The following is a 23,556-nucleotide window of genomic DNA, read 5'->3' as shown; positions in this document are numbered from 1 at the left end:
CGTGTGCCCGCTTGGCGCGTTTCCCGTCCACGAGGCACGGTTGCCTACACAAAATGGCCGCCGTGTAATGCGACGCGTCTTGCGCAATCGGAAACGGATTTCCTTGTACCTCGGTCCTTCCAGAATGACTCCTGACGGTGTCTGGGCCACGACGACGGATGCGCTGAGGTAGAAGGTGGTCCTTCGCCGCCGTCGGTAGTCCACGTTGTTCCTCGTTGTCTCCGATGGTCTGGACAGTTCTTTGGCTGTCCCACGCCACTCAGCCACTCGTGGTTGTGCGGGAGACTCGGCAACTCGCAGGGACGATGCTTCTCACCGTGCACGATGTTTCTCACCGCGGACGCCGGTCCGTTGTTGAAAGGAACGTCTCAGCTCGTCGGTGCCCAGTTTGCAGGCTGCGGCAAAGCCCGGTCGAGCCACGCTGGTAGCCCGTTTTTCCCCGCACGTGATCACGTCGGGGTCACCAGTATAGGGTTATCGTTGTATCAGCAGCCCTATTCTGCTCTTGTTCTTCTTGAGTGATCAGTGCGTAGGGGAAACATATAAAGAAACTCAGTCAAGTAATCAGAGTCACGTTTATTACTTGGTGCGCTTACAAAGGAAGCCGGGCAGGCTCTGTCTGCCTGCGTACCGCGCGCATGCGCATCGCCTTTCCCCTACTCCCCATACTTGGGAGTACGGAACGCTGGTCCCCACACTGCGCCTGACAGTGGCGCCATCTGGCGTGACTCTGTACGCACCTTCGCTGATTTCCTGCACAGATAAAAGCACTGATATTATTAAGAGGGCATACACTACGAGCAATATAGTGATGTAAGTTAACAACTTGTACACTCGCTCTTTTGAGGACAAATAATAAAGACTTAAAAGCAAGATCCACAAAGAAAGAAGTACATTAGTAGTAAAAAATATAAAAGGTACTCACGATTTCGCCTCGGCTGCTGCTGCTGCTGTCGCTGCTGCTGTCGTTCCTGCTGAGGCTGCAGTTTCTGCTGCTGCTACTGACGCTGCAGCTGCTGACGCTGCAGCTGCTGACGCTGCAGCTGCTGATGCTGCAGCTGCTGTTGCTGCTGCTGCTGGTGAGCCTGCAGCTGCTGTTGCTGTTGCTAGGGCTGCAGCTGCTGGTGAGCCTGCAGCTGCTGTTGCTGTTGCTGTTGCTGGGGCTGCAGATGCTGTTGCTGTTGCTGGGGTTGCAGCTGCGGCTGAGACTGCAGCTGCTGTTGCTGCTGCTGAGGCTGCTGCGGCTGTTGTAGCAGCTGTAGCTGCTGCAGCTGTTTGCTAATATCTTCTTCCTTTTTGAGCTGTTCCTCCCTTTCTTGCTGCAACTGCTGTAGCTGGTTCCGTATTTCTAGCTGCAGCAGTTGCAGCTGTTCCAGTGGTGTCTTAGGCGATATTCCTGTGACTTCAATATCGCTCATTTTTTCTGAAACAGAATGAAAACCCACCACCTTACCGTGGTTTCCATCGAACAATAATACTTTTTCCACAAATAAGTAACGAACAATAAAACATGTAGTGCAAAATGTGATTATTGTAAAAAAGTGTTATTGTTATATGTTATATTAAGTGTTATATACAGATTAGGGGAGCCACTTCCGATTTCAGTGACCTTGGAATATGTTGTCAAGGTCATCATTCTGAACAACTTTTCCCTATACATATACAAGGAGATCTCTTTTAGTTTTCAAGATATTCGCAAAGAAAGTTTTCAATATTGAAAAGAGTGATCGAAATAGGTCTGGGTTGTCAGATTCGTTAGCGAGAGCTGTTTATTGAAATCGGAGGTGGCACCCCTAATCTGTATATTTACCAACACCTATAACATACATTTTTCGAACAGAGAGGGAGAGAGGGAGAGATTGATTTAAAATAACACTAGAAATAACAGCAAAATACACAATTAAAGTTGTAATTCGTTCATAATTTATGTGATATGAATTTAAGTGACTATATATATGACAAGAAAAATGGAATCGTGAAAAGCACTCCAAAATTATTTTTATAGATATTTCAGATTAAAATATTTTTAAATGCTCTCAAAAAACATATAAAAGTTAATGTTGATCATTATTAGATGTTTACGAGAATTAAAAAAGATGAGCCTAGAAGAGGGACTCGAACCTGTGGTTAAAAAGTATGCAACGGTTTAGCAGGCGGATGGTATGTCGTTTTTTTTTTTTTGTGAAAAATGTTTATTAAAATAGCTTTTACAATCTTTTAACAATGTCATAAACATAAATGAAAGAACATTTTAGTCGAATTTTTCCAATAAGGCCTTATACTCCGGCTCACATTGGAATTTGTTCGCATACATCGAGTTTAATAAACTATACTTGCTTATAACTAATTATACCTTTGTACTTCTCTTTTTGGCAACATTTATTTTTATTGCACTAATAATACTTGGGGAAAATGCTATTTTTTTAAAACCCCTGTTTCAGTCTTCCAGAAAATTTATCTACTTATTCTAATTAACCTAAACTTATAACTACACTTAAACCTAAACTATGTACAATGGTTATACCCTCCTATAACCTAATTCAATTATGTACTAGGTTGTCACTCCACTTGTACTCTTCTTTTTCTGTTTAGGTATATTTTATACCTATCCTTTAAATCCCCTATATGGGGGTCATTCGGACCTATCCACCAGTATTTTTTAAAATTCAATCTGTGGAATTCATCTATGTCGGTGTCAGGGATTGTCATTGAATAGGTAAATTTCTCAGGTGTCACCCATCTGGCATTGTGTTCGTACGCTATGCGTTTATTGGCTTTATTGCGCCTCCGCGGATGGTATGTCGCTGCGCTACTGACACTGTTGGTAATGTAGTATCGATACTTCGAAACATAATTAGCACGGCAGTTTCCATCGGATGAGTTTATTTACTTTCTGTAATTCTTATATTATTTTCCTGAGTGTAAAAGCATTGAAAATTGAACAAAACACTTGTCTTTTAAAGAATGTATGAAAATTCGACGTATATGTTACTCTGACGCGAAAGAAACAACGAAAATATCGGTTTTTGATTTTTTTGACTATGGCACATCAAATCGAAAAATCTGAAAAAAATCAGAGATAGTAATAACAACAATACTTATTTACTGTAAAAATATGATTATAGTTCTGAGATTGCTTCAATGTGAAATTCGCGTTTTTTGGTACTTTTTTGCGTTTTTTATTTTTCACCACTTCAGTTATAGATTTAAAAATCTCAAAAAATTCTACAACATGTATTTTGGTATCTGAAATATCTCTGATTTTTTCTCGAATTTTTTATTTGATAGGGTACGAATAATTTCCAAAAAACGTGATTTTCTATTTACCCCCATTACTGCCCCCCAGGTTGAGATAGAAGGTTGAAAATTGACACAAATTAGTTTTTTGTGATAAACTGTCGAATGACCAATCGCAAGTCGAATTTGGTCTGGGGGCACTTTTGACCTTATTCAGCTAGGCCCTTTAGATATATTGTAGTCTTTAGTGATGTTTAAATGTTTTCAAAATTTTGAAAAATCCTTCGACATACGTTTAAATATTACTAAATACTATCTACAATACTATCTAATACTACAACATATCTGAATTTAAACAAAGTCCGAGATGTTACTCCAAAAAAAGTGTCTAAGTTCCTGTGAAATGACTTCTATAGAAGTATGGACTGCTAACAAGCAACTTCAGGTTGCTTGTCAAGATCGTCACCGCTGGCAGAGACCAAGTTTCAGTAGTGAAAACTATACCTTTTTTACTCACTTTTATTCATTTTTTGATACATTATTATTAGTTCATTTATTTGGTTATTATTGCGAAATAATTTTACAAATACAGTTAATATTAATTCAATTCTTATATTTCGTATTTGTGATATTCAAATTTTGCGCCATTTTGGTTTCTGGAGGCGCTCGAGATGTTGACAAACAAACCGCGGCAGTTCCTTACGAGAAAGTAAGGGGAGTGCTCGCAATCCATACTTTTACTTCTATCCATACTATTCATTCATTCATACATTCCATTCTTACTACAAAAAGCGAAGAACTCGCAAAAAGCGAATAACTCGCAAAAAAGCGAACAACTCGCAAGAAAGCGAACAATCCGCAAAAAAGCGAATAATTCACAAAAAGCAAAGAAGTCACAAAAAGCGACCAACTCGCAAAAAGCGAAGAAGTCGCAAAACGCGGACAACTCGGAAAAAGCGAAGAATTCGCAAAGAGCGAAGAATTCGCAAAAAGTGCTTTAAGCACAAAAACACAAGAAAGTCTTTGACCGCCTTTTTATGTGTAACGTTAAAATTGTCATGTAAATACATTTTTTTATGGATATTGAAGATTCAAACCCAGGATCTTGTAAACTAAAAATGCCACGTGGCATTTGGTGGTAGCAGCAGGTAATCATTATTTTATGCATGCATAGTTGGGTAATTTATCCTACAAGGATTCATTACACTTCACATAAAAGAAAATACAAAATTGTAATTTTAAATTATCTCTTTTATCCCAGGTGTTATTTATATTTCTACAATATGCAACGTAATGTGTCCTGTTTGCATCATATTCTATAACCCCACAGAGTATAAACTTCTTATTTTGCAATTGGAGTGAAATGGGTAATTCCTGAAGGAAAGTTCTATAATTATTACTACCACTTCCTTCCTTTCCAAAATGATGATTTCTATAAAGATATTCAACATCGAGGCACAAATATGGACCAATTATTATCTCGACAGATAAGCAGTACTTATTACATTGTACACATAATCTACTTTTTTCTTGCAAATATTCATTGATATATACACCCAAATTTTTGAACCCTTCTGTCCAATAAATAGTTCTTTTGGGGATTGTCAACACTGGTAGTAGTAAATTATTAATAGTGATGTTACACTCTGTATTTGTACATATTCTTTTTTCATAAGAAGATGTATGATGTTCCATTAAAGTTTCGAATAATCTAACTACATTATATTCACAATTTAATGCAAAATTATCGAACTGGAATAATTCATTTCTTAAGTGATACAAGATTTGTGCTCTTCGCTCATATACATGTTTATTTTTAACACCTTCTGTTGCGTAAATAGCAACTAATTTGTAATAATTTAATAAACTATTATCTTCTGCTAAATTATCAATATAAGTTTTAAAATCCTGCACGTTGGAATATCCACTTATCAAAATTTCTATTATGCTGTCAAAAGCACAAGTTCCACTAAATGTAATGAAATTTCCAGCAATTTCTATTGGTGCTAAACACATTGCATTTCGCATAATTGATGTGCTTTTACCACTTGATGGTTTTCTAAGTTTTAGTACTATTTCTGGTTGTTTTCTAACAAAATATCCTCGTTCAGGTTTAGCATCTGTTTTGCATGTCTCTGCACTTTCATATTGTTCAGTTGTTGTAGAGTTTTGTGGTATATCATGAATGAAATTTGAATAGTTTTATTGTTCATTCATATTACCTAACAGTTTCATATTTTTATGATCATGATTTGAACAATATGAGTGATCAGCAAACTGAATGCTAAATTCAGAAGAATCAATAACTTCAGTTATTTCAGGAATCTTTTTCCTCCAATTTTCAATTGTTGCAGGGTGGTCATTGCTGTGTCTCCTTAATTTTGAAGCAGGCTGAGATGTAACTGCATTGTATGTAGGAGCAATTTCCCGATTGTAAGTAGTCATACTTAACTTCACCATTGCATCAATCAAATTGCAATGCTGAACTACAAATCTGTCTAATGTAGTAGGTAATGATATCGATTCCTTAATATCAGCAAAATGTGCCTCAGATCTGGCTGATGTTGCAACATCATCTGTATGTTGAAAATAATTCTTCATAACTGAAGTCCAGCAGGGAAATTCGTAGCATAGTCTGCGTAGTTTGGGAACTATTGCTGGTAAATAAAAATCATTATTTTTTAATTCAAAATCTGTCACATTAATACTAAATTCTTTAACTTTTTCTGAAATTTCAGCAAAGAAGCCATCTATAAAATGAGACATTTCATCATCAAAACTTGGCTCGTGTTCATTCTCTACAAGTTCTGGTTGTAAGTATCCATCAATATCATCATTTTCTTCTTCAGAATCATATTTTTTGTTATACTCATCGTTGAGTTCTGCTTTATTGAAAGTACGTATACATTCAATTAGCTTATTTCTGGAATTTGTAGCTTCTGTAGTATCTGCTTCTAAGCTACTTGAAATAAGCACTGCTTTTAATACAGTTGTGAATTCTTCTAACGTACTTATTGTTGTCATAAATCCAATGCAATGCAGATAAAAATTTTTTCTTCTAATTGTTTCTTTATTATTTTTCACTTTGGAAAAACAATCCCAACGTGACACTGCATTCATTAAATGTGCAATGTCAATTCGAATCCAGAAGTTCATATTTTTTATACTGCTTCTCTTATGTTGTAACATTAACAGGCAGTTAATATTATAATCTCTAAATGTTGTAATATTAAATGACATGCTTACTGCATTTTGTAATGCTTTTCCCATGTCAGTTACAACAACATATGGAGTTTTCGCACCTGATTTCTTCCACTCGTTTAACTAGTAAGTTATAAAATTAGCATCTTGCTTCGCAGATAACATTTGGCATACAGGGAATATTCTGTAGTTTCCCTTTTTGTCCATGCGACTGTTTACCTTTATTTCATTCATGGGTTTATCACCTATATGCATTACAATTACATATAGAAAAATGGCACTCGAATCATTATTAGGTCGATGGATTTTTCTCACAACGCTTCCTGTTGCGTCTATGGAAATTTTGGTTCGAAAACTTTTAAGGACATTGTTATATAGATTTATTTGGTGCTCGTGACCAATAGAAAATATGGCACTTATTAAATCCAATGTCCCTAATATTTTTGTTAGATTCGACCTTTTCTTTCAGGTTTGTTAAAGGTTCCCACAAAGATATAGGGGAATCAATGCCCAGTTTTTTATCCCTGCCTTCTTGACGAGCTTTTCGCAATATCTCAGGCTTTGGAACATGAGCTGGTTCAGGATCACCATAGCTCATTTCTGTATTTGCAGCCTCTCTATAATATTTTAGTGCCTTTACATTCATCAATTTCTCTTGGCATTTTTTTCTTTCTACCCCACGTAATTGTCTTTTCTTTGTATGAGGTAAGTCGCATGTATTTAATGTTTCAATTTTAAAAATAAAATCTGCATTTCCTAAAGCTGGCTCTTTACATTCGCCATACAAAGGGTTGTTACATTCTATGCATTTACCCTTTATTTTAATGAATGGGTGGTGTGAAGATGTTTTAAAATTATTACACACATAATGCGAATAAAATGAAAAGCAGCATAGCAGCTTTTGTTCTTGCCAAATTTTAGCAGTGAATATATTAGTTCAGGGCTCTTGCAATCTTATTTGCGTATTGCCACTTGCATAATCTACTTGCACTGGTTTTATGGTAATCCACTCTTCTTGTTCAATGGTAATACTAAATGTTAATTTTTCTAAATGTTTTATTTCTATTGGTACCAAGAGTGGATTAACTTCATAATTTTCGTTGCTGCCAGAACTATCATCTAAATATAAGGTCTTATGCTGCTTTTCATTTTCAATTATATTTCGCTTCTCTTGATATTTGGTTTTTAAATTGTTTCTGTCTAACTGAACAGACCTGAAAAGAGATAATGCAGCACTAGGTCTATTATTTTTTAACGCTGCACATATCTCTTTCCAGACTGGATCTCCCCTTCGCTTCAATAAATTATCACCATCAAATATATCAAAATTTAATAATGTATTTAAAATAATTTCAGGAGGTGCAAATGGTTGAGGACCACGTTTTCTCTTTACAGGTACCATGATTCTGAAATGCTATTATTCTAACTGTTGCGTGGATTGGTGATTAAGACACATTTCTAATACATTTAGCACTCGTGTATTATTATTATAAATTAAATATAATGCAGTAATAATATAAGTGTAATATCTCAGCACATGGCCGTACGCCATAGTCACAGTCATCTCAAAAACAAAAGACATTCTTACAACCTATAACATGAAAACTCTCCACATGCCGCCATATTCAAGTTGGTCATACATTCTTGCCAACAAATCCCTCCTTATGGCTGCATGTGCTCCATAACACATAATCCTAAATTATGACATCCATGTTCTAACTTATCTCGCGTTTGAGGCTTCGTTAACATGTCCGCTAACATCTTTTCAGTCTTTACATGCTGGAGATTAATGTTACCATCTATAACTTCTTGTTTAATGAAATAATATTTTCTATTTATGTGTTTGGTACGATTAGTGACCCTATCTTTTCTAATCCATTCCATAGCCGCTTTGCTATCTGTTTCCAGAACTATCGACCCGTTTCTCCGTACATCAACTTCTAGGTTCTCTAATAGGCTACATAGCCATTTAAGCGTTTGTACGCCCTCGCACATCGATATCAGCTCCGCCTCGCAGGTCGATAAGGCCACCAAGTCTTGTTTCCTACTCCTCCAGCTTATCAGGTTCCCTCCTAGTCTTACTAGAAAACCGCTGTATGACTTCGCATCTGCAGTACTATTCCAACTAGCATCAGTGGTCAAGCTTACATTATTGTTAGTCTTCTTATAAAGTAACTTATAATCTTTGGTGCCCATTAAATATCTGTAAATTCTCTTTAAAGCCGTTAAATGCACTTGTTTACAACAGTTAGAATACCTTGATAAGCTACTTACAGGAAATGCAATGTCTGGCCTTGTGCCTATTGCTAAATACATTAACGATCCTAACATCTCTTGGAACACTACCTGGTCCGCTTTTGGTGAATCTTCATGATCATCCAAATTCTGTTGAACCTCCATTGGTGTTTTCGCTGCATTGCAGTCCTGTAATCCGTATTTCCTTAGAATTTTCTCTATATATCCTTTTTGGGATAATTCAATCCCGGATTCCTTCTCCTGTATCCGGATATTTAAGAAATCTTTCTTTTCGGTCTCGGTCATTTCAAAATGTTTCCCTAATCCCTTCATTGCTGTTTCAATTGCACGTGAACTTGTACCTATTACTAAACAGTCGTCTACATACAGTCCTAATATCACAGTACCATGAGTGTTCTCTAACTTGTATATGCACGGATCTTCTTCAACCTGTTTCCATCCTTGCGATTTTAGGATCCCGCTAATCTTTTTATTCCAATAATGGCCCGACTGAGGTAATCCATAAAGACCCTTTTTAAGTAGGCATACTTTGCCCTCATCTTCTTCCCATCCGGGGGGTTGTTCCATGTATACTGGTTCTTCCAGCGTTGCATGTAGGTACGCTGCCTTCACGTCATACTGTCTGATTTGTAGATCGTAAATGCTTGCCAAGGCTAAAAGGACTCTAACGCTATCCAGCTTTATAACTGGCGCAAACGACTCCTGGTAGTTGATCCCAGGTTTCTGTCCACTACCAATTGCTACTAGTCTAGCCTTAAACTTTATGTTGTCTTTTCCTTCTCCTCTTTTAGTGCTATATACCCACTTGCTCTTTATGACCTTTAGTTTGTCTACCCTTTTTACCAACTCCCAAACCTTGTGTTTTTTCATGTTCTGCAGTTCTTCCTGCATCGCAAATTTCCATTTTTCGCTGTTGCTCGAATTCATGGCCTCTCTATAATTGTTTGGGTTATTCTCGACTTGTGTGGTTAAATTTACTTGTTGACTTCTATCCTCGATCCTCTTAGATCTTCTCGCGCCTTCTGTTCTGAGTTTTTTGTTCATTTTCTTCTCTTGCTTTTCTCCTTTCTTCTCGTATTTCTGCGTTACTCTTCCCCGGTTTTCGCCCTCTCCTCACGTCTGTAATCTGTGATTCGTGTACTCCTGTTTCTTGTTCTTCAACGTACTCTCTTCTTTCTTCCTCAATCGTTACATTTTCCTCTTCCTCTGTTTGAACGTCTTGCATTCCATTGTCTTCCTCCCGTTCGTCGTGTCTTCCGTTTATTCTTAGACTGTAATCCTGCTCTTTAAGTTGAGTTCCTGGTATTTGTTTCCTTAAGAGTAATGCCCCTTTCTCTTCTTCATTAAATTTTACACTTCTTGCAACGTATATTTTTTTGTCTTCAGGATCATAAATTCTATACCCCTTAGTTTCCTTGGAGTACCCTACAAATATTCCCCTTTTTGCTTTTGGCTGGAACTTACTCCTCGCTGCCTTGGGTATGTGGAAGTAAGCCATACTTCCGAATACCTTTAGATATGATGCGGTGGGTTTCCGACCATTCCACTTCTCCTGTGGTGTTTTCTGCCCATCTGCTTTTGATATCGTTCTATTCTTCAGATAAGCTGCCATTATGACCGCTTCGCCCCAGAATCTTTCAGGCAAATCCGCATCTATCAGCATGGTACGTGCTTTATCTAATAAAGTCCGGTTAGCTCTTTCCGCTACACCGTTGCTCTGCGGGTTGTAAGGGATCGTCCTCTCATGTTTAATCCCTTTCGCCCTGAACAGCTCTTCAAATTTCCTGTTTATGAATTCCCTTCCGTTGTCCGAGCGCACTCTTTTTATTCCTGCTCCTATTTCGTTTCGGCATTCATTCATATATTTCAAAAAATAATCGTAAGTTTCATCCTTTGTCTGCAGTAGAAATACAGTGACATACTTTGTGTATTCATCCACTAACACAAACATATATTTACTGCCACCCAGGCTCGCCTCTGGCATCGGTCCACATAAATCAATATGTACCAGCTCGAGTGGAGTTCTGGCCTGAGTTTCTATTACTTTCCTATGAGGACCTTCTACTAGCTTTCCCATTACACATGGTTCACATACCTTAAGTTTCCCAGTTTCGTAGGTAAGATGTCTAATAACATCCCTTGACTTCATGTTGTCTAAATATTCTTCGCACACGTGTCCAAATCGTCTATGCCACAGCATCTTCTTACTGTTTGCGCTTTCATTCACACCTTCTTTATCCTTTTCTATTGTATTTCTACATTCCCCAGTAGGCTTCGTCCTTAGTACGTATATCCCCTTGTCTTCATACGCCTTAGCTATCAATCTATTATCTGGTCCAATAATCTTAGCAATTTTATTTTCAAAAATGACCTTAATCCTATTGTCATTAAGTTTACTTACTGATAATAGGTTTGCTCTTAACTTGGGAACGTGTAACACATCCTTAATAGATATGTATTCTTTACCTTCTTCTGAGTCCACTATTACCCTTATGTCCCCGATGGCTTCACATTCAATAGCTCTGTCATATTCCGCAAGATTAATACTCGCTGTGTATTTGCGTACATTTGTCATCCAGTCCATATTGGGAGACATATGAGAGGTAGAGCCCGAATCTAATGTCCATATTTCTTTCATGGACTCTGTTGGTGTGCTCGAAAGTGAAAAGGAGTTTTCTACTACTTGGAATGTATACTCGTTGTATCCCTTTGTCGCCAGACTACTCTGTTCCCTCTTCGCAGTACCTTTTTTTTCATTAGCACTATGTCGACTATTAAGGTAATTGTTATTATAGCTTTTATGGTTACCTTTATTCTTGTGGACATTCTGCTTATCCGTGCGATGATAGCATTCCTTCGCCTTGTGGTTTATTCTACCACATATGAAGCATCCGCTGTATTTTGATCCTTGCTGTTGCTTTGTGGCACGATACGCCTTCTCCTCTTTCCATCGGCTACTTCCTGGTAGTTCATCGGAGGTATGTATACCTAATCGGGCCTCTTCCTCTAACAGCACATTCTGGACTTCTTCTAAGCTTATGGTTCTATGCGTCCTTAGCACTGTTGCAACCTTTTCCAATTTATGATGTATGCCTCTGATTACGTGATAAGTGATCTCTCTCGATTCAATCACGTATCCGATACACGCACTTCTTGACGCAATATTCTTTGCCCTTATGATGTAATCATTCACAGATTCATTCACCCCCATCTTTAGGTTCTTTAGTTCTAATCCGATATCTATTCTACGGACTTCTGTGCTACCCGCGTGTGTTGTTTTTAAGTCATTCCACACTTTCTTAGCAGAACTTTCAGTCAGGAATTGTCCTGCTTGTTCGTCAGATAATGTTGTAATTAGTATCCCGAATGCTTCATCATTTTTGTTTTCTCACGCGGTTCTTCGCTTTCCTGCTGCCGATTCGGGATCCGCATCCCTAGCTGGTGCTTCTCTTTCTATCACATCTACGAACAGTTTTCGTGCCCGTAGCACTGCTGCCACTTTCAATGCCCACACATGATAATTATTTCCATTCAGTGGCTCTATTCTATTGTACGATATCGCTGTACCCTCAGCCATTGCGTTATCGTGTGTGTTACTTGGAAGTGCGCCACTTTCTTCTTATAACCTATACGCACCGCTTGTGTTTCTAACAGCAACCACGCTCTGCTACCAATTGTTGCGTGGATTGGTGATTAAGACACATTTCTAATACATTTAGCACTCGTGTATTATTATTATAAATTAAATATAATGCAGTAATAATATAAGTGTAATATCTCAGCACATGGCCGTACGCCATAGTCACAGTCATCTCAAAAACAAAAGACATTCTTACAACCTATAACATGAAAACTCTCCACATGCCGCCATATTCAAGTTGGTCATACATTCTTGCCAACACTAACAATATATGAAAGGTAATATTAAAATAGTGTATTCTAAAAATACCAATGATTCCTGAAATTATTTTGTGTACGATTCTTTTTTTTATTCTAATCAAAAAACAATTAACTTTTTACCCACATATGCTTTTACACACTGAATATTATTATTAAATATTATTACACTTACTACTTTATTAATCCCACGTAGGTGACACAAACAAAAAATTAAAAAAAACAACGAAAACTACTAATTATATAAAACTACTATCTTAAATAAACTAAAAATTGCTTTTATTGTCGAAGACACAAAGCTTGCAGCCAAAGATCCACGCCAACTTTTGCTACGGATGTTTCGCTTTTGTTTCATTAAAACAGTTGAACGCTATGAAGAATGTCTTTTGTTTTTGTAGCCTTTTAGTTATTTCCTAATTTAAAACTGGGTTTTTATGATTAAGAAAAATTAATACTCAAACTTGTATTTAAAATGAAAAATATAATTACATGTCTGTACAATACAAACTCTAATTAACAAACACAACAATTTTCAATTTTATGCAGCTTGCATTAGAAAACATATTTTGTTTTACAACGAGCGTTTTCACATATGTACTTAGAAAAAATAGATGAAATTATAATTGCACTGAGCACATAATTACATAGTTTTGTCGATTTGTATTAAAACAATGATTATAATTACATAAAAGATGCCTTAGTTTAAATTTCCCTCAAAATATGACGAAGCTCTTAAATACATATTCATGAGGCAACAAGATCGGGAATAGTCGCTCATCCAAAAATATCGTTCGTACATAAAAAGTCAATATGTATTGAGTTACCCTTTTAAAACAAAAGTTACGGATTATATCATTTTCCAATACGAAACAAAGATTTCTCAAAGAATCCAAAACTGAATCTCAGACAACTTTGCTACGATAAAAGATATCTTTCTCAGATTTTACGCGAAGAAAAGTTTAGGATTCTTTAAAGCTAAGCATATATATTGCAAATACACCCGTCAAAATTAAAGATTTACAATTTTTACTCAATTATAATTTTCATATATAGAGATATTTTTTGAATTCCATGAAAACTGGCAGTCTTATATCTGTCGCCAACTTAATGCAGTTGAAACGACATCACAGTTTTTCGGAAATTTCTCGAAAAATAAGAGGGAGCAATTAAAAGTAATTACAGATCAATAATGGGCAAGAAAAGTGCAATTTTTTAAGCCATTTTGCAGTAAGATAGGGCAATTTTTTGGAAACTTGTATAATTGTAAACTGATATGTACTGCCAACTGAACGCAGTTGTAATTGCAAGAGCATTTTTCCGAAAGTTTTAGATGATTACGAGTGAGCAATTAAAAGTAATTGCAGGGCAGGAAGGAGGAAATAACGAGCAGTTGTTTAAGTCGTCATTTATTGAGTTACGACAAATTTTATGCGCCGGTATAACCTAGCAGATTGACACGTGCGACCAACTTCGCGTCGCTGCGAATAGCACGATGTTTTTTTCACAGATTTCTCGAAAACTAGAGCTGAGCAATTAAAACTAATTACAGAGCAATAATGGGCAAGAAAAGAGCAATTTTTTAAACCGTTCTGCAATGAGATAGAGCAATTTTTCGAATCGAAGAAAAATATTAGACTGGTGAATGTTACCAACTTAATGCAGTTGAAACGACATCACAGTTTTTCGGAAATTTCTCGAAAAATAAGAGGGAGCAATTAAAAGTAATTATAGATCAATAATGGGCAAGAAAAGAGCAATTTTTTAAGCCATTTTGCAGTAAGATAGGGCAATTTTTTGAAAACTTGTATTGTTGCGGATTGACTGTGTGGGTCGGCGGCGGATGCGTACAAAATCACTGCGCAACCGCGCGACCGGTAGCGTCCGATGGCGAGTGAGCTCCCAAGTCGGCTGGCCAATCGCTGAGTCAGATGTCAGAACCGCCCGGCGACGATTTGGGTATCGATAATCGATTCTAAGATTAGCCAATCAAGATTGAATAACACTGTTCGACAAATTTTGACTTTTTTTCGATTTTGTATGCGTGAATAAACATTTCTTATAGATTTCGACGTGCTGATTACGAATCTGCAAACCGTTTTTCCCCAGAACGTACAGTTTTTGAAAAAATCAATTTTGAAAAAAATGACAAATTTTCAACTTTGGGATTTTTTTCTGCTTTTACCGTAGAAGTTATTTAGTTCCTCTTTGCACGAACTGATTCTGTGGACTCTCCCGAATAAAATAATATAAATAGTTATTAGATTATAAACATCGAAATAGATTTAAATAACAATTAAAGTGAAAAGGACACCCAAAACGCACCCATTTTTGCTGATATTTTTCACTTTATTTTAAAAAGTAAGGGTCTAGGAGAAAATCTGACTATACCACGCGATAGAGCAAACCTTTCTACTAAGGAAAGCATCAGGCGAATGTCCAAAATTATTTTTGTTTTCAATATAGTGTTACGTACGGAGAATATTTTCCGTCTACTCTCCCAAATATTCAAGTCTCTGCCTGTTAAGAGAAAACGCCCTAGCACTCTCGTTTTTTTCGTTATCTTAATGTAAACGCGACTCCGAGCAGCTGGGTAGCAACCACGACGCTGTACCAACCGTGAGAAATTTCCTTATATGGAAATTTCTAACGAACCCCCACTCATTTTTCGGCCTATATAAACTCAGAGATTTTAGCCCTAACGGGTTCAGAACAGTACCGTCACGTTGATAGTTAAGTTCGTCAGAGTTGGTTGCTATCCAGTTAGATCGGGCTAAAGTTCCCTTTCGAGTCTACAGTTAACCTCATAGAATCCGCGAGTCGGCATAAATTCTATCTGGCAATTCCTAAGACCACTCTGTAAGTCCCCGCATCGCCAGTGCGTTAACACCGTGCATTAAAATCATACACTTTACGCGACAACACTACACTGTACACTTGTACGTAAAGACTGATTTAGAATATATTCAAGTATTCATTGTAATTTTGCGTAGATTGCTTACAAACCTATAACTACCTTAAGCGATCCCATTCGAAGTTGACAGATCCACCACGATACAGCTTAACCGCTCAAGTTGTATCAATTAATAATTTAAAAAGTTACGAGGCTCACTAACATCTCCTGCGGCTCACTGATCTTACATCAGTTTCGTCCGCTTACCCTTACTTCCAAAGAAACTGCATTCAACCTAGTGGCTCCTCGATTTATTCGAGTTCGTCCACGAAAGCTAACCTATCCTGTAGCTAACTGATTTTTACATCAGTTTCGTCTACTTCCTACAGCTACCAGGTTCGTCTGTACATTATCCAACTTCCTTACAGCACCCTGATTTCGCATCAGGCTCGTCTGTTCGAATTCGCCAACCTCCTTAACAGCACCTCAATTTAATTTGAGTTCGTCTGTAAAACTGATCCTAGTGACTCCCTGATTTCGCATCAGGTACGTTCACAAACTCACTCTCCTGCGGCTCACTGATCATCGATCAGTTTCGTCCGCAAGCACACCTATCCTCAGAGGCTACCTGATTTTACATCAGGTCCGTCCTCGTCTACAATAATCCTAACGGCTCACTGATCTCGCATCAGTTTCGTCCGTGTACCAACCAACACATCAACCACTATATTCTTTGGAATTATACCTATCTTCGACGGTCTCTCGCGCTGCTCGCCTCCCGTCTCGTAACAATAGAAATAAGATAGTTTGGCGAAACGTGCGGCGACGACAGTGGTACTCAATGACAGCGGAGCGCGCGGAGGACGTCTCGCCTGCCGCCTGTCGTTTAGCGGTCCCTATACGCATTGACGTCATTGAGTACCACTGTCGCCGCCGCGCGTTTCGCCAAACTATTTTATTTCTATATTGAAAACGAAAATAATTTTGGACATTCGCCTGATGCTTTCCTTAGTAGAAAGGTTTGCTCTATCGCGTGGTATAGTCAGATTTTCTCCTAGACCCTTACTTTTTAAAATAAAGTGAAAAATATCAGCAAAAATGGGTACGTTTTGGGTGTCCTTTTCACTTTAATTGTTATTTAAACCTATTTCGATGTTTATAATCTAATAACTATTTATATTATTTTATTCGGGAGAGTCCACAGAATCAGTTCGTGCAAAGAGGAACTAAATAACTTCTACGGTAAAAGCAGAAAAAAATCCCAAAGTTGAAAATTTGTCATTTTTTTCAAAATTGATTTTTTAAAAAACTGTACGTTCTAGGAAAAAACGGTTGGCAGATTCGTAATCAGCACGTCGAAATCTATAAGAAATGTTTATTCACGCTTACAAAATCAGACCCGTGTTGAACAGTGTAATCGAGGCATCCAGGTCGATCCTTTTTCGCTCGCCCGACCGGCTGATGAAGAGGCCAGAAGACTCGTGTGTCGTATGCGCGCTCTCTCTCTGCCGTACCGTATCTTCTTTCGACGTCGTGCGTCTTTTGACCGGTCGTGAAAATAAAACGGTAAATCGCGGCTGCGGAATCCGTGATCTCACTTACGTGAAAAACATTTGTCAAGGCTGTTTAAGCCAGGTTTTATAGTTTAATCAAATTCTTTGTACAAGACTTGTTTTGGTTACATGTTTAAGTTTTTTGTACAGTAAACTCAAGATAACGAACCCGTTGGGCGAAATAAACACTTTTAATTTCTAAGCTAATTTTCTTGAAACTATTCGTGCCGAATATGTATAATTGTAAACTGATATGTACTGCCAACTGAACGCAGTTGTAATTGCAAGAGCATTTTTCCGAAAGTTTTAGAAGATTACGAGTGAGCAATTAAAAGTAATTACAGGGCAGGAAAGAGCAAATAAAGAACAATTGTTTAAGTGACTGCGTAATGTAGTGGAGCAAGTTTTAGAATTTTCATGTGGAGGCGGACGTACGATCTGTATTAATGTTACTAAAGATACGTGAATGCGCACTTAGAAGTTACTAGGTTACAGTTTCATATTTTTACTTATAAAATTTGTTGTTTATTGGCCTAATTGTTGCTTATTAACGGTTGAGCAATTAATTCTGAGCAAAGAGCAATTTTTTGGTAGCTTGTGTAGTTCGTTTTGTACATTATTTTAGAAGTTTCGGGATAGTGTATGTCGTTGCCAACTCATAAAAGTCCCTAGATGCCCAAAAAAGTTTTTTGATAATATTTCGAAAACGAGAGGTGAGCAATTAAAAATAATTGATGAGCAATTATGGGTGTTGTGTGACAACGTGTGACACTAACTTCAAGGCGCGAAGTTCAAATTGAATGTAATAGAGAAGGCGTCAAAAGTGAAGTTGGAATAAGTTTATATGCTTGAAACCAGTTATAAACATTACTCTACAGAATATTTCAGAGTAAAGAATAAATCAATATCTCCTTAGAAACACTTATTTAAACATTCAAATCTCACCTTTTTCCCCTTCTCTAAGGAATTATCTCCAGCGCCAAGATGTAAAAGACTCGAAAGCTAGAAATCGATAAATGCTGACGATAGTTTTAACGAATTGGAGTTTATTAATTATAATATAATTATGTAATTGGTTCCTTGTTACTAAGATACCAAAAATTAACAAACATGTATAAAAATTTAGCGAGAAACCATTTTGGTACGCTCTCTTCGTCCCAGTCCTGTGAACTGATAAGACATGTTTTCCCTTGGTTCAAATACAACAGTTTAGTTTGAGTTTAAATTTGTTTCATTTCTTTACGAGCAGAGTGCTTTAGCGCTCCACGGGCACGAATCCTTCCCGGGTCCAAATAAAAATCCCTGAAGGCCACGCAACAAATATTGGTGACAGCGGTGGGATGCGCAAGGCTGAAAAGGAAATCTCAGTCTTCAGATTTGCCGGCTCGTGAAGACTATTGGACGATTGGAAACATCTCTCGGAACATCGTACTATAAGGACTTCGTGGATTCTGGATTCAGCAATCTTCGTGGAGCCAGGAGTTGGATGAAAGAGTGAGCGTGTTGGATTTCAAGAATTCCATCTCATCTGATTCGGCGAGTTAAATATTATAAATAGTTAATAGTTCGGAGTTACTGTTTTTAGTTTTAACAAAGTGAATTTGTTCTTATTATATTTTATTCGTCCTGAAACATAGTTACAGTTAGTCGTGAAAATATTAAAATGTTACGCAGATTTATGAAGCGTAAGCGAGCGAAGCGTAGTCGTAAGTCATTATTATCGCAAGTTCAAAATTTTGACGTCGAGGATATATTAGTAGATAAGCTGGAGGAACAGACTCCGAATAACATGTTGCAATTGAATTCGCTTAATGTTTCATCACCCCGAACAAGTAATTCAGGTGGAGTTGATGTAGTCAGTTTAAGTGGAGAGTTACTTCGTTCTGATACGATTGATAAACCGGCGTCAAAAGAAACTGCGGAATCTTCGTATTTTCCTATACGTATAGTATCGAATATCATTCCGCAATTTGATGGAGATTCCTCGTCACTTTTCAAATTTATTAAAATATGTCAAAAAATTAATTCACAAGTTAAATCTTCTGATCGCTCCACTCCGTGGAGAAAAGGCATCAGTATGTCTGAGTTGTTGCGTCTGAGTAAGAGAAGTCTGACTGTCCTTGGTAGAAACTGGAGGCTTGCGCGATAGTGCATCTGCGTTAAGATTAACTTTCCCGGGTTTATAGATTATATTATAGTCATACTCGTTTAATTTGATTCTCCATCTCATTATACGAGAAATAGGGTCTTTCACGTTATGTAACCAGACTAACGGTCTATGATCTGTTATTAAGGTAAACTTTTGACCATACAAATATGGCCGGAAGTGCTCAACCGCATAAACTACTGCGAGTAACTCTTTTTCGATAGTAGAATACTTAATTTCAGCATCGTTAAGTGTCCTCGACGCATATGCAATAGGAAGGTCCTTTCCAATTTGACCTTGACTTAACACGGCTCCGAGGGCAAAATTAGAGGCCTCAGTTCTAACAAGGAAGGGCTGTTTAAAATTTGGAAATTGTAACAAGGGTTTTGAACAAATAATATCACGCAAGTGTTTAAAAGCTGAGTAAGCATCATCATTCCAAACGAAAGGAATATTAGCTTTTAATAATCGTGTTAAAGGTTTGGCAATCTTTGCCATTTCAGGGATGAAACGCCTATAATAGCCGACTAACCCTAAAAATTGTTTGACGTTTTTCCTAGTTTCCGAAATGGGGAATAATTTTACAGCTTTAACTTTGGCGGGATCAGGTTTAACTCCTTCGGCTGAGATAATATGACCTAGGTAAGAGATTTCTCGTCGAAGAAATTGACACTTTTCAGGCTGTAACATTAACCCTGCATCTTTCAATCTAGCTAAAAGATTTTTTAGTTTCCGTGTATGTTCTTCCAAGGAATTGGCGTAAATGACAATATCGTCCATGTAAACAAACAATTCAACCCCCTGTAAGCCTGAGAGAGCTAAATCCATACACCGTTGGAAGGTTGCTGGGGCATTTTTAAGACCGAAGAGCATTTTATTAAATTCAAAATGCCCATTAGGTGTAGAAAAAGCAGCCTTTGCCTTTGAATTGGAATGCACTGGAATTTGATGGAAACCAGAGACAAGATCAAGAGTAGTAAAATACTTTGCTGCACCAAGTTGATCGAGGATATCTATTATGTTAGGAAGCGGGTAAGCATCACTTATCGTCTTATCATTAAGTTTCCTATAATCAATAACCATGCGCCATCTAGGTTTACCCATAGAATCCGCCTTTTTAGGAACCACCCAAACTGGGGAATTATAAGGAGAGGTAGATGGTCTGATAACATTTTCTTCAACAATTATTCCACCTGCTTTGTGATTTCCTCCTTGTGAATTAGGGGAAATCGATATTGATTTGTGTTTATCGGAGCCTCATCTATAGTTATTATTGTGTGTTGTATTATATTTGTTGAACTTAATTGATCCGTTGGCAAATAAAACTGATAAGGAAATTCTTTCAAAATTTTCAGTATACTGGCTTGTTCGACATCGTTAAGGATTTTCAAATCTAATGCTTTAATCAATTTGACAAATCTATTAGCATCAGCCCTAGATTGTGTTCTATGCCGGGATTTCCTGTTCGAGCTGAACGCGGTGCAGGAGAAAGCTCAGAAAAATCTTCCAACTCGACCAGAGGTACATTTAGGTTAACGTAATTAGGGGTAGTATTGATTGCGAATATTTTATCAAACCCATTCTTTTGTGTCACTAATGCTTCCCCTACATAAATGCCTGTTTCTGCAGTGAACTGTCTTACATAACCATCTTTCTTCTCAATGTTTTTTATTGGAATAGTGATAAGAGCTTTTGTTCTTGTTAATATGTAATGACTTGCATGGGACTGTGTGTGTGTGTGAGTGTGGCGCCTTGGGTGGCGAGGCGCGGTAGTTGTGATGGAAAGAGAGTCAAGTCAAGAGGCGTCATGTCGCTGTAACGTTTTATCTAAAAAACCATTTTGCGTTTACATATGTATATGTATATCTTATTAACAATACAAATAATCATCAAGACAAAATACAGGAGTGTATTTATTTACCATAAACAACAGTTCTAGGAGCCAATTTAAACGAAGTGGGTGAACGGAGGACTACCCTTGTATTGCCAAACTGAAGACTATTTAATATTTTATCGTTAAAGGTTAAAATTGCTTGTTGCTTCTCTAAGAATGGAATTCCTAAAATTCCATTTCCGAGATTGGAAAGTTCTCATTTACTAACTGGAAGTGAACGTCGATATCTCGAATAGAGATAATTATTTCACCACAAGTATTAACATTTCCTGAATCAATACCAGTAAGTTGATATGTAACCTTGGGATTTACTTTCAAAGTAGAGATAGCACTCTTTCGTTTGATTAGGTTTAACTGTGAACCAGTGTCAATAAGGAAGCTAGCGGTCCCTCTACAAAATGAACTGTGTTCTAAATCAAGAACTGGTAATTGACCTATACTTTTTACATCGAACTGGAACCTGTTTTGTTGAGTTGAGGGCGTGCAATCAAAGGTTCGCCCCGTGTCACACCCTTCCGCGGAGCTATCTGAGAGTTTAAATATTGAGGTTTTGTGATAGTGTTTGAAGTTAATTGTGCTTGTGAAGGAAAATTAATATTCTGTTTTTTAAAACAACGCGATTCGTCATGGCCGGTTTTCCTACAGAATTTGCATCTGATCCAGTTATAATTCGATTTATTCAAATTCCTCTCATTATTTTGGGGACAGTTATTACGAAAGTGTCCTTTTTGATTACACTTAAAGCATTGAATTTCTTCGGCGTTAGTTGTAAAAACTTTACCATCTCGAATTATAGGCCGAGTAGATAAAACTTGATTTGATTGTTCATCACCTAGTTCTCGTCCTAGTTCGCACGCAATTTTCGCGATTTCCTCAAAATCTTCCGCTCGTTCTTTAAGAAAATGCAGTCTCAAAGATTGGTCTCGTAAACCCTGTTTAAAATTAGTTACAGCTTCCTGGTTTAATAAAGCTATTACACCTTTCAATTGTTCCAGATTAAATTTATCTTTGGCTGCTTGTATTCCTCGATTTAAAATTTCGCGAATCCTAGCTACATAAAAGGCCAACCTTTCCTGGATACCCTGTCGCAGTCCTCTCAATTCACCATGAATTTGACTAATATCGAATGCGGAATCATAGACCTCCTTGAGTAGATTTATGAGTCCATCAACAGTTTCCGGTTCTTCCCGATTTGATATCAATATGTCTGCTTGTCCTATTATCTTATTTCGAATTATGGTAAGAAGAATGACGCGATCAGAAGATCTAACTTGTGAATTAATTTTTTGACATATTTTAATAAATTTGAAAAGTGACGAGGAATCTCCATCAAATTGCGGAATGATATTCGATACTATACGTATAGGAAAATACGAAGATTCCGCAGTTTCTTTTGACGCCGGTTTATCAATCGTATCAGAACGAAGTAACTCTCCACTTAAACTGACTACATCAACTCCACCTGAATTACTTGTTCGGGGTGATGAAACATTAAGCGAATTCAATTGCAACATGTTATTCGGAGTCTGTTCCTCCAGCTTATCTACTAATATATCCTCGACGTCAAAATTTTGAACTTGCGATAATAATGACTTACGACTACGCTTCGCTCGCTTACGCTTCATAAATCTGCGTAACATTTTAATATTTTCACGACTAACTGTAACTATGTTTCAGGACGAATAAAATATAATAAGAACAAATTCACTTTGTTAAAACTAAAAACAGTAACTCCGAACTATTAACTATTTATAATATTTAACTCGCCGAATCAGATGAGATGGAATTCTTGAAATCCAACACGCTCACTCTTTCATCCAACTCCTGGCTCCACGAAGATTGCTGAATCCAGAATCCACGAAGTCCTTATAGTACGATGTTCCGAGAGATGTTTCCAATCGTCCAATAGTCTTCACGAGCCGGCAAATCTGAAGACTGAGATTTCCTTTTCAGCCTTGCGCATCCCACCGCTGTCACCAATATTTGTTGCGTGGCCTTCAGGGATTTTTATTTGGACCCGGGAAGGATTCGTGCCCGTGGAGCGCTAAAGCACTCTGCTCGTAAAGAAATGAAACAAATTTAAACTCAAACTAAACTGTTGTATTTGAACCAAGGGAAAACATGTCTTATCAGTTCACAGGACTGGGACGAAGAGAGCGTACCAAAATGGTTTCTCGCTAAATTTTTATACATGTTTGTTAATTTTTGGTATCTTAGTAACAAGGAACCAATTACATAATTATATTATAATTAATAAACTCCAATTCGTTAAAACTATCGTCAGCATTTATCGATTTCTAGCTTTCGAGTCTTTTACATCTTGGCGCTGGAGATAATTCCTTAGAGAAGGGGAAAAAGGTGAGATTTGAATGTTTAAATAAGTGTTTCTAAGGAGATATTGATTTATTCTTTACTCTGAAATATTCTGTAGAGTAATGTTTATAACTGGTTTCAAGCATATAAACTTATTCCAACTTCACTT

At 37.3% G+C, this 23,556-nt stretch overlaps 2 protein-coding genes and 3 long non-coding RNA genes across 8 annotated transcripts in view; 4 read left to right on the top strand and 1 right to left on the bottom strand.

Annotated features, from left to right (window-relative positions):
* Positions 1–595: 595 nt before the first annotated feature.
* On the bottom strand, positions 596–15,852 carry LOC143186529 (uncharacterized). Of its 4 annotated transcripts, none has more exons than XM_076390210.1 (3): positions 15,595–15,852; positions 926–1,423; positions 596–753 (listed from the first exon to the last, which is right to left on the bottom strand). In XM_076390210.1, the coding sequence occupies exons 1-2, from the start codon at positions 15,617–15,619 to the stop codon at positions 1,107–1,109; spliced, it is 342 nt and encodes a 113-aa protein (XP_076246325.1). In that variant the 5' UTR covers positions 15,620–15,852; the 3' UTR covers positions 596–753; positions 926–1,106. The 4 variants fall into 4 exon arrangements, with proteins under 4 accessions (XP_076246325.1, XP_076246327.1, XP_076246328.1 ...); XM_076390212.1 differs by having other exon boundaries at positions 15,605–15,852; XM_076390213.1 differs by lacking the exon at positions 15,595–15,852 and adding an exon at positions 12,331–12,592.
* LOC143186530 (uncharacterized) lies at positions 6,073–8,060 on the top strand. Its single transcript, XR_013003068.1, has 3 exons — positions 6,073–6,133; positions 6,908–7,143; positions 7,795–8,060. It is a non-coding gene; the product is annotated as an uncharacterized LOC143186530 (long non-coding RNA).
* A 682-nt stretch (positions 15,853–16,534) lies between the features above and the next one.
* The window catches only part of LOC143186537 (angiotensin-converting enzyme), a 349,658-nt gene continuing 342,636 nt past the window's right edge, over positions 16,535–23,556 (top strand). Inside the window, exon 1 of the mRNA XM_076390227.1 lies at positions 16,535–16,583. The gene's annotated coding sequence lies outside the window, so the exon portion shown is untranslated. The remainder of the gene's footprint in view (positions 16,584–23,556) is intronic.
* Positions 20,724–23,548, top strand: LOC143186427 (uncharacterized). Its single transcript, XR_013003050.1, has 3 exons — positions 20,724–21,357; positions 21,423–21,499; positions 22,752–23,548. It is a non-coding gene; the product is annotated as an uncharacterized LOC143186427 (long non-coding RNA).
* Positions 22,407–23,548, top strand: LOC143186426 (uncharacterized). Its single transcript, XR_013003049.1, has 2 exons — positions 22,407–22,945; positions 23,028–23,548. It is a non-coding gene; the product is annotated as an uncharacterized LOC143186426 (long non-coding RNA).

This window comes from Calliopsis andreniformis, unplaced genomic scaffold (genome assembly GCF_051401765.1).
Source record: "Calliopsis andreniformis isolate RMS-2024a unplaced genomic scaffold, iyCalAndr_principal scaffold0001, whole genome shotgun sequence".
Taxonomy (NCBI): Eukaryota; Metazoa; Arthropoda; class Insecta; order Hymenoptera; family Andrenidae; genus Calliopsis; species Calliopsis andreniformis.
This window is presented reverse-complemented; position numbering and strand designations above follow the sequence as displayed.